We start from the raw sequence: 14,628 nt of genomic DNA on the forward strand, positions 1-14,628 counted from the left end.
AAGGCTTTGGTAATGTTAAGGCACATACCATTTGTGTTCCAACCATAAACCGTGTCTTTAGCACAAAAATCAGAGGTACTCCAATAAGGAAAATGATAGGATGTTAGATCTGTTATTTGACGATTCGTCAGATTGTACGAGCCAAATATCAGACATCCTGACTGATTTGGCATTCTACTTCCTAACAGGTTGAACTCTTGAGGATCCCATGGTAAAGGGTCATTGAGGCTTGCAACTATTAATGCCATACAATGACTTATACTTTTTGCTGTAGAACAATCTTGATGTGTGAGAGATGAAAAGGAGGCTACCAAAGTGCGTTGATCATCAAATGGCAACCCTATCAGGCATGTTTTAAATGGGTCTGTGGCTGCTGATAAGTGTAAGCAAAAGGATGGGTTATTTGTCTCCTTTGCCCAATTCACCCAAAAGTTGTCTTCACTACCCCACCCAAAATTCTCCTGCACCACAAAAATAATTACAATAGCAGATAACCAATACATATTGTTCAACATTTAGCTCAGATCAGTTGTCTCTGGTGACGTTGTGTGCAGCTTCTAAGTCAGCGATTTCTTCTATCGCCGTTTGATCATCCTCCTTGTTTTCCTTGGTTTCAGCATGTAGCCAGGGTCGCACCCACTTGGCTGGCAACCACCGCTCTCCGTCCTCTGTAATGACACAAGCATACCCACGACCCCAAGTTATTAATCTCCATGGTTCATTCCAGGTGGCTGATGAGGGGTCCCAAACTTGCACAGAAACGTGTGTTTCTTTTAAAGGATTGTTTTGAGTAAAATGTCTAAAGATAGGGGTTGACCCAACTTCTTGATTCGACTTTTGTGACCAGAGTTTCCAATTTAAAACATAAATGGCCTTTGAAAGAATATCGTGGGGGGAGTGGGAATGGGAAAACTCCCCCTGTCTTTGAAAAATGGCAATATATCGTTTGAGATCAGAATGCTTTCTTTCAACAATTGCCTGTCCTGTGCTATTGTAAGGAATTCCAAATAAATGTTTGATATTCCAGGCTGAAAGAAACGCTTCAACAATTTGGCTTTTATAATTTGGACCATTGTCTGTCTTAATTGTTTGGGGGTTTCCTAATACAGCAAATGCCATTCTCCAATGTCGACACGTTGCTGACGCCCCCGATGATGTCATGGCAGATGCCCACAAGGCTGAACTATATGTATCTACTGTGACATGAACATATTTTAGACGTCCAAATGACGGAACAATTGTAATGTCTGTTTGAAATAACTCTCTTGCCTCAGTCCCCCTAGGATTAGTGCCTTCTGATTGTAGGGGTGAGACCTTGGCACAATCAGGACACGAGGCAATAATGCCACGAGCAGTTTGCAGAGATATAGAGAATTCCTTAGACAAACTTTTTGCAGATTGGTGAAAGAATGCATGACTTACTTGTGCTTGCTTAATTGCCTGAGTGGCTGATTTGATAGAAACAGAAGGTTCATCAGTATCATTTTGCTGGGCTCCAGCACTCACCACCTCATCGGCTTTCGCGTTTCCTTCTGACAAGAATCCAGGCAAGTTAGTATGACTACGAATATGAGTACAAAAATATAAACATTTTCTGTTTAGAATCAAATTCAACAATTGAATAATCACAGCTTCAATAACCTTGTTAGAAATGTGTCCAATAATTGACTCCTCTACTCGATTCACAACAGAAGCTACATACATAGAATCAGTAATAATATTTACAGGGATATTTACAAAGTCTTCAAACACCATTGTTACTGCTTTGAGTTCAAGGCATTGAACAGAAACTCCTTCTAGTTCTTTCACTACAGTCTTCCATTGTTTGGAAGTGTCACACCATTTAGCATAGCCATATTTGTGTGTTTTCCCAGAAGCATCAGTAAAAACTGTAACACCATTTTCAATAGGTTGTTCACATTTCAGTGCTTTCTGGTTTAACATCAATTGAGTACCAAATAAAGGAAATGCAGGATAATGATTATCAATAGATGTAGCAATCACTGCAGTAGCAAAAGAATATGACATGTTACACCATTCTTCCACCACTGATTTCATTGCAAATGGTAACACAATCTTAGTTACTTCTACCCCAAAAACATGACGTACTCTACGTTTTGCCTTTAACAGCAAGGAACCAACAAGGTCAAGTTTGTGTAACAGTGATGCATGAGGCTGACTTTTTGGAAATAACCACTCCAATAGTAGGAATGTCTTCTGATCCTGTTCCTGTCCTATTGCCAAATAGTAATCATTGTCTTGTTGGCATAAATAAACATTGATTGGCAAGGCAGTATTGTAACGATATGCTTGTAATTCAGCTATTTTGTTATTAATTTTTTCAAGTGCCTCATAGTGCTGGTTTTGCAAAACTCTAGGTTCTGCTGGATGTTTTGATCCTTTTAGCAACTCTCTAAGGGGTTCAAGATCTTTATTAGTAATCCCTATCCATTGTCTGATCCATTGCAATTCTCCTAATAATTTTTGGACATCGTTCACTGTTTCTATTTTCACATGTAGTGTAATTTTTTGAGGTCTGATTCTGCTTTCTGTCACTATCAGTCCTAGATAATTCCATGGTTCTTGGGCCTGAATCTTATCTTTTGCAATTGTCAATCCCCAGTGCTTAAGGGTCTGTGATAATGTAGTCTTTTCAGTTTCTGTTAAGGGAATGGGAGAAGCAATCAAGATATCATCCATATAATGTAATACCACGTATGTAGGGTGTGAACTCTTCCAATTTTGTAATGCTTGGTTAACATACCATTGACATATGGTTGGGCTATTACGCATTCCCTGTGGCAGAACTATCCATTCAAATCTTCTCATGGGGGCACTGTTATTCTTTGATGGTATACTAAAGGCAAATCGTTGAGTATCAGCAGGATCGAGTGGAATACTAAAGAAACAATCCTTAAGATCAATAATGTAGACAGCCCAATTAACAGGTATTGCAGCTGGAGAAGGTAGGCCTGGTTGTAACGCTCCCATTGGCGTCATTTGCTCATTAACAGCACGAAGATCGTGCAAAAATCGCCATTTTCCTGATTTTTTCTGTATAACAAAAACTGGAGTGTTCCAAGGACTAAAAGATTCTTTTATATGGCCTTTCTCTAATTGTTCATCCACAAGCTGGTTCAGGTGCTCCAATTTTTCATCAGTGAGCGGCCACTGATCAACCCACACAGGCTTATCAGTTTTCCAAGTCAGCTTAATAGTGGGAAGAGCACCTTTGTCAGTGGCCGCTATGGAAAAGGAGTAGACAAAACAAGTTGCCATTGGGAGAGTACATCTCGACCTAGCAACCATAAGGGTGTGTCCATGATTACAGGTGTTACTTTTGCAATGTTCCCCTCATTGTCTTTGATGTCCAATAACACAGCACTTTTTCTCATTTCTGCTAGTCCTGCTATTCCCAAAACCTTCTCAGATGAATTTACAATTGGCCACGCTTTTGGCCAATATGCAGCTGGCACTATAGTGACATCTGCACCCGTGTCAATCATCATCTCAACTGTAATGGTTTTAGGGGTGATCTGAGTGTCGGGATGGATAATGGTAACAGAACGTGTAGGTTTGTTGTTAGTTATCACCTCAGAGAAAGCTATTAGTGGCTCTGTAGACCCAAACCCTCCTGTTCCTCTGATTTTAGGTGTTGAATGTGGTACACAGGCTTTGAAAGGAATCAATTGTGCTATCTTACTGCCTTTTGGAATGGTAATTGGTGGTGTAAAAACATTAACCATAATGTGAATAACTCCTGTGAAGTCACTATCGATTAATCCTGGTTGTACAAAAATTCCAGTTCTTGTAGCTGAAGATCTTCCTATTAGCAAGGCAGAAAGTCCATACCCTAATGGTCCTTTACTGGTAGTAGGGATTAGTGTAACCTCCTGTGTTGTGATTGTTATTGTTTCACTTACGACCAAATCGAGGCCAGCGCTTCCTCTGGTGGCGGCGAGTAGATCGTCGAGGCAGCCTCCGTTGTGGGGGGTCCGGTCGCTTAAGATGAGGTCTGAGCCGCGCCCCCCACGCGGCCTCCCCCGTTTCCCTGCTGGGGCACAAGAGGTGTTCCATCCTTCTTAAATCGGGATTTGCAGTCTGATGCTCTGTGTCCGAACTTGTCACACTTGTTGCAGGTTCCTGCGAATGGAGAACTCATCGACGATACTTGGTTAGTAACAGCCTTAATTGTAGGACAATGCTTTTTAAAATGTCCCGTCTGTCCACATTTAAAACATACAGGATTTGAGCCCTTGTCCCCCTTTCCTTGTGGCGAGCATTTGGACAATGCAGCTGCTAATGCAGAGGCATGAATTCGAGCCTTTTCCTTCTCTTCTTCCATCGGGGCTCGAGAACATTGTTCTACCATTTGCAGTAAAGAAGCAGCAGGGGGTAAAGTGGCAATTAACCTCCGACAGGCAGCATTGGCATTTTGCATAGCAATCTCTTTTACCAATGTCTCTTTCATGTTGGCTGGAATGTCAGGTGCCATTTCAACACCTTCTGTAATTCTGTCAACAAATGCCATAAATGACTCAGAGTCTCTCTGTTTAATTTGCAAGTATGGTTGTTTTGGAGTGCCGACCTGTGGCAAACTGGCGAAAGCTTCAAGGGCAGCCACTTTGCTTTGAGCCAGAATTCGCAAGTCTAGCGCAGCTTGCCGCTGTGGGTCAACGTACTGACCGTTCCCCATCAATTGCTCTAGGGAGGCCACCCGTAAGGGATCTCCGTGCGGCAGTGTCAAGTTATCAAGCTGTTTCTGCTCTAATCTTTCCTGCCACTTGTTAACAAACATCATATAACTCGTAGGTCCCAGCATCAGTTCAAACAGATGTTTAATGTCTGTGGGTATTAGTGTCTGATGTTTTATAAATGTTTCCATCTGTCTTCTGACCAGTCGATTGTCTATTCCATAATCTAAAATTGCTTTCTGTATTTTGGCAACTGTGGTCCAGTCTATAGCCTGCCAGTTTCTCTGTCCATTATTATCAATAGTTACTGGTGCAGCTGTAAACTGAAAATCCCCAGTAATTTCAGCATTGGTTACAACTCCCTTCCACCGGTTTGACATGTCAAAGTTGGGATCTTTTGGAATGTAATCAGAATTTCTCTGTTTAGGAGTCTCCTTTGACTTTTCCTCATTCGCTTTCCCTCTCCACCACTTCCAGACATTATCCACCATTCCACTTGCTGAATCCTCTTTCCTTTTATACTGAGGATACAATGCAAACCAATCTGCAAGCTTTCTCTTATCCTCCGCAGACAGTCTCGCTTCTGAACCATACTTAGACTGCAAATACCAATCGCCCTCCTCTATGTTCATTTCACCATCTCTGATACTTTGTAACACCCGTTGACGAACCCCTTCCACTGACATTTTACCATCTGTATTTTTCTCTTCAGTAACAGCAGCAGGGTGAACACAATTACCAGACTCAATCTTTGTTAATTGTTTCTCAACATTTTTCAGACCTTCAACAATAGACTTATGTGCCTTGCGATAACTCTCTTTAACCACCCTTGATTTGGAACCTTTATCCAACCGTTGCATCTCATTCAATAGTTTAGTCATTGCATCTGCCTGCTCATGTAAAAGAGTCTTTAACTCCTCTTCCTCAGGAGGCAGAGGGACAGTTGCAGGATCTATTTGCGGAGCTGATGGTACCGCTTGTCCCACTTCCATAGGCTCGGGGACTTGTGAACCTCCCGCTCCCTTATCGGGGTCCCAATCAGGAATGAGATAATCGTAAGGACCTTGGGTAGCAGGGCAAACAGTTTTCGTCTCAGTTTTTATCTCAGTTTTTGTCTCCGCGGCAGTTTTTGTCTCCGCCCCCGATCCCGATGTTACTTTATTTTTAGCGTCTTTCAAGATGGTCTGAATTATTGCTTCAACTTCTGCCTCCGCTCCTATTTTTTGTACTAAGAGACTGATCTGTCGATAGGTTGAAGCAAGTCTTTTTGCTTCTTTATTATCAGTCTGGACAGATTCCCATATTTCCTCCCCTATACGCTTCCACGTCTCGTCTTTAAAAACTTGTGCAGTTTCCTTGAGTAAGCCTCTACGGCGTGCCCAAGACAACAAATCTGTCACTAGAGCCCGATCCAGCGGGTCTCCAGCTTTCTGTCCAAATTTCAACAAGGCTTCAACAGAAGCTTTTTCTATTCCCGGGGCCGTATTCCCCATTCCGCGCCTTTTCCCTGCTCAAGGCAGCCGACTCACCCGCTGAGTCGAAAATCCGTGGTACCACTCACGCCTCTCTCGGACGTCCGGCCGCAGCCGCCGCGGAATTTCTTTTCTTTTTCCCCGCTTTGCAGTCAGCTCAGCTCTCTTCCCGGGTATCAGGTCTCTTGCTGATCACGTCGGGGGTCACCAGATGTCGCTGTTAGGCGCTGTTAGCATGCTGACTGTTCCCAAAGTTGAGGAAATGGACTTACAGAATCCAATATGGATTGTAAATGTAAGACATTTAATACACAAATCAGAAGGCTTTTTATACTATTACAGGATTACATGTCGATTTCTAATTGGTCCATGCAATACATTTTTGTGGTTTAAAGCATAATCATTAGTAGATACAAAAAGGTATTTTTATAAGCAGTACGTGTGCTCATATATCAAACCCTACATTTCCAGATGTGCAGATCCTTTGTTCTATGGTATATTCATGACTGATTCATTACTTGTTTTACTTTGCACAGCTGTATCACAAGGACGCAACATCCTCAGGCCAACTCTGCTTTTTTTTCATAGAAAGCACGAAGCGGACACAGTGTCCTTGGGCTGACCGGTGTCTTACCCGCTGTGTTCCAATCGCCTACATATCGATTGCAAAGCAACAGCCCCTACAAAATTCCCCACAGGTCTACACACAGAAGTAATGCTTTTTCTAACCGGCATTTCTATGGTTCTTCAATGGGGCTAGGATGTAAACGTGTTTCTGCTTCAAAGGAAAGCAGCTAGGAGAAAGTTTCTTTTGCCAGTGTGTGACGCAGCTGGAAAGCTGCAGAATGGTGCAGGGGATTCCAGGCTAGGCCATTCCTGGCTGGGTCTACACACAGAAGTAATGCTTTTTCTAACCGGGATTTCTATGGTTCTTCAGTGGGGCTAGGATGTAAACGTGTTTCTGCTTCAAAGGAAAGCAGCTAGGAGAAAGTTTCTTTTGCCAGTGTGTGACGCAGCTGGAAAGCTGCAGAATGGTGCAGGGGATTCCAGGCTAGGCCATTCCTGGCTGGGTATACACGCAGAAGTAATGCTTTTTCTAACCGGCATTTCTATGGTTCTTCAATGGGGCTAGGATGTAAATGTGTTTCTGCTTCAAAGGAAAGCAGCTAGGAGAAAGTTTCTTTTGCCAGTGTGTGAGGGAGCTGGAAAGCTGCAGAATGGTGCAGGGGATTCCAGGCTAGGCCATTCCTGGCTGGGTCTACACGCAGAAGGAGTGCTTTTTCTAACCAGCATTTCTATGGTTCTTCAGTGGGCCTAGAAGGTAAACGTGTTTCTGCTTCAAAGGAAAGCAGCTAGGAGAAAGTTTCTTTTGCCAGTGTGTGACGCAGCTGGAAAGCTGCAGAATGGTGCAGGGGATTCCAGGCTAGGCCATTCCTGGCTGGGTCTACACGCAGAAGTAATGCTTTTTCTAACCGGCATTTCTATGGTTCTTCAATGGGGCTAGGATGTAAACGTGTTTCTGCTTCAAAGGAAAGCAGCTAGGAGAAAGTTTCTTTTGCCAGTGTGTGAGGGAGCTGGAAAGCTGCAGAATGGTGCAGGGCATTCCAGGCTAGGCCATTCCTGGCTGGGTTTACACACAGAAGTAATGCTTTTTCTAACCGGCATTTCTATGGTTCATCAATGGGGCTAGAATGTAAACGTGTTTGTGCTTCAAAGGAAAGCAGCTAGGAGAAAGTTTCTTTTGCCAGTGTGTGAGGGAGCTGGAAAGCTGCAGAATGGTGCAGGGGATTCCAGGCTAGGCCATTCCTGGCTGGGTCTACACACAGAAGGAGTGCTTTTTCTAACCGGCATTTCTATGGTTCTTCAATGGGCCTAGGAGGTAAACGTGTTTCTGCTTCAAAGGAAAGCAGCTAGGAGAAAGTTTCTTTTGCCAGTGTGTGACGCAGCTGGAAAGCTGCAGAATGGTGCAGGGCATTCCAGGCTAAGCCATTCCTGGCTGGGTCTACACACAGAAGTAATGCTTTACCTAACCGGGATTTCTATGGTTCTTCAGTGGGGCTAGGATGTAAATGTGTTTCTGCTTCAAAGGAAAGCAGCTAGGAGAAAGTTTCTTTTGCCAGTGTGTGACGCAGCTGGAAAGCTGCAGAATGGTGCAGGGGATTCCAGGCTAGGCCATTCATGGCTGGGTCTACACGCAGAAGTAATGCTTTTTCTAACCGGCATTTCTATGGTTCTTCAATGGGGCTAGGATGTAAACGTGTTTCTGCTTCAAAGGAAAGCAGCTAGGAGAAAGTTTCTTTTGCCAGTGTGTGAGGGAGCTGGAAAGCTGCAGAATGGTGCAGGGGATTCCAGGCTAGGCCATTCCTGGCTGGGTCTACACACAGAAGAAATGCTTTTTCTAACCGGCATTTCTATGGTTCTTCAATGGGGCTAGAATGTAAACGTGTTTCTGCTTCAAAGGAAAGCAGCTAGGAGAAAGTTTCTTTTGCCTGTGTGTGAGGGAGCTGGAAAGCTGCAGAATGGTGCAGGGGATTCCAGGCTAGGCCATTCCTGGCTGGGTATACACGCAGAAGTAATGCTTTTTCTAACCGGCATTTCTATGGTTCTTCAATGGGGCTAGGATGTAAATGTGTTTCTGCTTCAAAGGAAGGCAGCTAGGAGAAAGTTTCTTTTGCCAGTGTGTGAGGGAGCTGGAAAGCTGCAGAATGGTGCAGGGCATTCCAGGCTAGGCCATTCCTAGCTGGGTATACACGCAGAAGTAATGCTTTTTCTAACCGGCATTTCTATGGTTCTTCAATGGGGCTAGGATGTAAACGTGTTTCTGCTTCAAAGGAAAGCAGCTAGGAGAAAGTTTCTTTTGCCAGTGTGTGAGGGAGCTGGAAAGCTGCAGAATGGTGCAGGGCATTCCAGGCTAGGCCATTCCTGGCTGGGTATACACGCAGAAGTAATGCTTTTTCTAACCGGCATTTCTATGGTTCTTCAATGGGGCTAGGATGTAAACGTGTTTCTGCTTCAAAGGAAAGCAGCTAGGAGAAAGTTTCTTTTGCCAGTGTGTGAGGGAGCTGGAAAGCTGCAGAATGGTGCAGGGGATTCCAGGCTAGGCCATTCCTGGCTGGGTCTACACGCAGAAGTAATGCTTTTTCTAACCGGCATTTCTATGGTTCTTCAATGGGGCTAGGATGTAAACGTGTTTCTGCTTCAAAGGAAAGCAGCTAGGAGAAAGTTTCTTTTGCCAGTGTGTGAGGGAGCTGGAAAGCTGCAGAATGGTGCAGGGGATTCCAGGCTAGGCCATTCCTGGCTGGGTCTACACGCAGAAGTAATGCTTTTTCTAACCGGCATTTCTATGGTTCTTCAATGGGGCTAGGATGTAAACGTGTTTCTGCTTCAAAGGAAAGCAGCTAGGAGAAAGTTTCTTTTGCCAGTGTGTGAGGGAGCTGGAAAGCTGCAGAATGGTGCAGGGGATTCCAGGCTAGGCCATTCCTGGCTGGGTCTACACACAGAAGTAATTCTTTTTCTAACCGGCATTTCTATGGTTCTTCAGTGGGGCTAGGATGTGAACGTGTTTCTGCTTCAAAGGAAAGCAGCTAGGAGAAAGTTTCTTTTGCCGGTGTGTGATGCAGCTGGAAAGCTGCAGAATGGTGCAGGCGATTCCAGGCTAGGCCATTCCTGGCTGGGTCTACACACAGAAGTAATGCTTTTTCTAACCGGCATTTCTATGGTTCTTCAATGGGGCTAGGATGTAAACGTGTTTCTGCTTCAAAGGAAAGCAGCTAGGAGAAAGTTTCTTTTGCCAGTGTGTGAGGGAGCTGGAAAGCTGCAGAATGGTGCAGGGGATTCCAGGCTAGGCCATTCATGGCTGGGTCTACACGCAGAAGTAATGCTTTTTCTAACCGGCATTTCTATGGTTCTTCAATGGGGCTAGGATGTAAACGTGTTTCTGCTTCAAAGGAAAGCAGCTAGGAGAAAGTTTCTTTTGCCAGTGTGTGAGGGAGCTGGAAAGCTGCAGAATGGTGCAGGGGATTCCAGGCTAGGCCATTCCTGGCTGGGTCTACACGCAGAAGTAATGCTTTTTCTAACCGGCATTTCTATGGTTCTTCAATGGGGCTAGGATGTAAACGTGTTTCTGCTTCAAAGGAAAGCAGCTAGGAGAAAGTTTCTTTTGCCAGTGTGTGACGCAGCTGGAAAGCTGCAGAATGGTGCAGGGGATTCCAGGCTAGGCCATTCCTGGCTGGGTCTACACACAGAAGTAATGCTTTTTCTAACCGGCATTTCTATGGTTCTTCAATGGGGCTAGGATGTAAACGTGTTTCTGCTTCAAAGGAAAGCAGATAGGAGAAGGTTTCTTTTGCCAGTGTGTGACGCAGCTGGAAAGCTGCAGAATGGTGCAGGGGATTCCAGGCTAGGCCATTCCTGGCTGGGTCTACACGCAGAAGTAATGCTTTTTCTAACCGGGATTTCTATGGTTCTTCAGTGGGGCTAGGATGTAAACGTGTTTCTGCTTCAAAGGAAAGCAGCTAGGAGAAAGTTTCTTTTGCCAGTGTGTGACGCAGCTGGAAAGCTGCAGAATGGTGCAGGGGATTCCAGGCTAAGCCATTCCTGGCTGGGTATACACGCAGAAGTAATGCTTTTTCTAACCGGCATTTCTATGGTTCTTCAGTGGGCCTAGAAGGTAAACGTGTTTCTGCTTCAAAGGAAAGCAGCTAGGAGAAAGTTTCTTTTGCCAGTGTGTGACGCAGCTGGAAAGCTGCAGAATGGTGCAGGGGATTCCAGGCTAGGCCATTCCTGGCTGGGTCTACACGCAGAAGTAATGCTTTTTCTAACCGGCATTTCTATGGTTCTTCAATGGGGCTAGGATGTAAACGTGTTTCTGCCTCAAAGGAAAGCAGCTAGGAGAAAGTTTCTTTTGCCAGTGTGTGAGGGAGCTGGAAAGCTGCAGAATGGTGCAGGGGATTCCAGGCTAGGCCATTCCTGGCTGGGTCTACACACAGAAGTAATGCTTTTTCTAACCGGCATTTCTATGGTTCTTCAATGGGGCTAGGATGTAAACGTGTTTCTGCTTCAAAGGAAAGCAGCTAGGAGAAAGTTTCTTTTGCCAGTGTGTGAGGGAGCTGGAAAGCTGCAGAATGGTGCAGGGGATTCCAGGCTAGGCCATTCCTGGCTGGGTCTACACGCAGAAGTAATGCTTTTTCTAACCGGCATTTCTATGGTTCTTCAATGGGGCTAGGATGTAAACGTGTTTCTGCTTCAAAGGAAAGCAGCTAGGAGAAAGTTTCTTTTGCCATTGTGTGACGCAGCTGGAAACCTGCAGAATGGTGCAGGGGATTCCAGGCTAGGCCATTCCTGGCTGGGTCTACACACAGAAGTAATGCTTTTTCTAACCGGCATTTCTATGGTTCTTCAGTGGGGCTAGGATGTAAACGTGTTTCTGCTTCAAAGGAAAGCAGCTAGGAGAAAGTTTCTTTTGCCAGTGTGTGAGGGAGCTGGAAAGCTGCAGAATGGTGCAGGGGATTCCAGGCTAGGCCATTCCTGGCTGGGTCTACACACAGAAGTAATGCTTTTTCTAACCGGCATTTCTATGGTTCTTCAGTGGGGCTAGGATGTAAACGTGTTTCTGCTTCAAAGGAAAGCAGCTAGGAGAAAGTTTCTTTTGCCAGTGTGTGACGCAGCTGGAAAGCTGCAGAATGGTGCAGGGGATTCCAGGCTAGGCCATTCCTGGCTGGGTCTACACACAGAAGTAATGCTTTTTCTAACCGGGATTTCTATGGTTCTTCAGTGGGGCTAGGATGTAAACGTGTTTCTGCTTCAAAGGAAAGCAGCTAGGAGAAAGTTTCTTTTGCCAGTGTGTGACGCAGCTGGAAAGCTGCAGAATGGTGCAGGGGATTCCAGGCTAGGCCATTCCTGGCTGGGTCTACACGCAGAAGTAATGCTTTTTCTAACCGGCATTTCTATGGTTCTTCAATGGGGCTAGGATGTAAATGTGTTTCTGCTTCAAAGGAAAGCAGCTAGGAGAAAGTTTCTTTTGCCAGTGTGTGAGGGAGCTGGAAAGCTGCAGAATGGTGCAGGGGATTCCAGGCTAGGCCATTCCTGGCTGGGTCTACACGCAGAAGGAGTGCTTTTTCTAACCAGCATTTCTATGGTTCTTCAGTGGGCCTAGAAGGTAAACGTGTTTCTGCTTCAAAGGAAAGCAGCTAGGAGAAAGTTTCTTTTGCCAGTGTGTGACGCAGCTGGAAAGCTGCAGAATGGTGCAGGGGATTCCAGGCTAGGCCATTCCTGGCTGGGTTTACACACAGAAGTAATGCTTTTTCTAACCGGCATTTCTATGGTTCATCAATGGGGCTAGAATGTAAACGTGTTTCTGCTTCAAAGGAAAACAGCTAGGAGAAAGTTTCTTTTGCCAGTGTGTGAGGGAGCTGGAAAGCTGCAGAATGGTGCAGGGCATTCCAGGCTAGGCCATTCCTGGCTGGGTTTACACACTGAAGTAATGCTTTTTCTAACCGGCATTTCTATGGTTCATCAATGGGGCTAGAATGTAAACGTGTTTCTGCTTCAAAGGAAAACAGCTAGGAGAAATTTTCTTTTGCCAGTGTGTGAGGGAGCTGGAAAGCTGCAGAATGGTGCAGGGGATTCCAGGCTAGGCCATTCCTGGCTGGGTCTACACACAGAAGGAGTGCTTTTTTTAACCGGCATTTCTATGGTTCTTCAATGGGCCTAGGAGGTAAACGTGTTTCTGCTTCAAAGGAAAGCAGCTAGGAGAAAGTTTCTTTTGCCAGTGTGTGACGCAGCTGGAAAGCTGCAGAATGGTGCAGGGGATTCCAGGCTAAGCCATTCCTGGCTGGGTCTACACACAGAAGTAATGCTTTACCTAACCGGGATTTCTATGGTTCTTCAGTGGGGCTAGGATGTAAATGTGTTTCTGCTTCAAAGGAAAGCAGCTAGGAGAAAGTTTCTTTTGCCAGTGTGTGACGCAGCTGGAAAGCTGCAGAATGGTGCAGGGGATTCCAGGCTAGGCCATTCCTGGCTGGGTCTACACGCAGAAGTAATGCTTTTTCTAACCGGCATTTCTAGGGTTCTTCAATGGGGCTAGGATGTAAACGTGTTTCTGCTTCAAAGGAAAGCAGCTAGGAGAAAGTTTCTTTTGCCAGTGTGTGAGGGAGCTGGAAAGCTGCAGAATGGTGCAGGGGATTCCAGGCTAGGCCATTCCTGGCTGGGTCTACACACAGAAGAAATGCTTTTTCTAACCGGCATTTCTATGGTTCTTCAATGGGGCTAGAATGTAAACGTGTTTCTGCTTCAAAGGAAAGCAGCTAGGAGAAAGTTTCTTTTGCCTGTGTGTGAGGGAGCTGGAAAGCTGCAGAATGGTGCAGGGGATTCCAGGCTAGGCCATTCCTGGCTGGGTATACACGCAGAAGTAATGCTTTTTCTAACCGGCATTTCTATGGTTCTTCAATGGGGCTAGGATGTAAATGTGTTTCTGCTTCAAAGGAAGGCAGCTAGGAGAAAGTTTCTTTTGCCAGTGTGTGAGGGAGCTGGAAAGCTGCAGAATGGTGCAGGGCATTCCAGGCTAGGCCATTCCTAGCTGGGTATACACGCAGAAGTAATGCTTTTTCTAACCGGCATTTCTATGGTTCTTCAGTGGGGCTAGGATGTAAACGTGTTTCTGCTTCAAAGGAAAGCAGCTAGGAGAAAGTTTCTTTTGCCAGTGTGTGAGGGAGCTGGAAAGCTGCAGAATGGTGCAGGGCATTCCAGGCTAGGCCATTCCTGGCTGGGTCTACACGCAGAAGGAGTGCTTTTTCTAACCGGCATTTCTATGGTTCTTCAATGGGGCTAGAATGTAAACGTGTTTCTGATTCAAAGGAAAGCAGCTAGGAGAAAGTTTCTTTTGCCAGTGTGTGACGCAGCTGGAAAGCTGCAGAATGGTGCAGGGGATTCCAGGCTAGGCCATTCCTGGCTGGGTCTACACGCAGAAGTAATGCTTTTTCTAACCGGCATTTCTATGGTTCTTCAATGGGGCTAGGATGTAAACGTGTTTCTGCTTCAAAGGAAAGCAGCTAGGAGAAAGTTTCTTTTGCCAGTGTGTGACGCAGCTGGAAAGCTGCAGAATGGTGCAGGGGATTCCAGGCTAGGCCATTCCTGGCTGGGTCTACACACAGAAGTAATGCTTTTTCTAACCGGCATTTCTATGGTTCTTCAGTGGGGCTAGGATGTGAACGTGTTTCTGCTTCAAAGGAAAGCAGCTAGGAGAAAGTTTCTTTTGCCAGTGTGTGACGCAGCTGGAAAGCTGCAGAATGGTGCAGGGGATTCCAGGCTAGGCCATTCCTGGCTGGGTCTACACACAGAAGTAATGCTTTTTCTAACCGGCATTTCTATGGTTCTTAAATGGGGCTAGGATGTAAACGTGTTTCTGCTTCAAAGGAAAGCAGCTAGGAGAAAGTTTCTTTTGCCAGTGTGTGAGGGAGCTGGAA

The 14,628-nt window shown here is 45.3% G+C and overlaps 1 protein-coding gene across 2 annotated transcripts; it reads right to left on the bottom strand.

The window, feature by feature from the left end:
• Nucleotides 1-593: 593 nt before the first annotated feature.
• Nucleotides 594-6,858, bottom strand: LOC135173980 (uncharacterized). 2 transcript variants are annotated; one of them, XM_064141210.1, is made up of 2 exons: nucleotides 3,924-6,858; nucleotides 594-668 (listed from the first exon to the last, which is right to left on the bottom strand). In XM_064141210.1, exon 1 carries the CDS (start codon nucleotides 6,185-6,187, stop codon nucleotides 4,004-4,006), a length of 2,184 nt encoding a protein of 727 aa, XP_063997280.1. In that variant the 5' UTR covers nucleotides 6,188-6,858; the 3' UTR covers nucleotides 594-668; nucleotides 3,924-4,003. The 2 variants fall into 2 exon arrangements, with proteins under 2 accessions (XP_063997280.1, XP_063997279.1); XM_064141209.1 differs by lacking the exon at nucleotides 594-668 and adding an exon at nucleotides 1,472-1,561.
• Nucleotides 6,859-14,628: the final 7,770 nt, after the last annotated feature.

This window comes from Pogoniulus pusillus, unplaced genomic scaffold, assembly GCF_015220805.1.
Source record: "Pogoniulus pusillus isolate bPogPus1 unplaced genomic scaffold, bPogPus1.pri scaffold_175_arrow_ctg1, whole genome shotgun sequence".
NCBI lineage: Eukaryota > Metazoa > Chordata > Aves > Piciformes > Lybiidae > Pogoniulus > Pogoniulus pusillus.

Coding starts and splice junctions, on each gene's coding strand:
- LOC135173980 (XM_064141210.1), bottom strand. CDS start 6,187: ATGGGGAATACGGCCCCGGGAATAGAAAAAGCTTCTGTTGAAGCCTTG.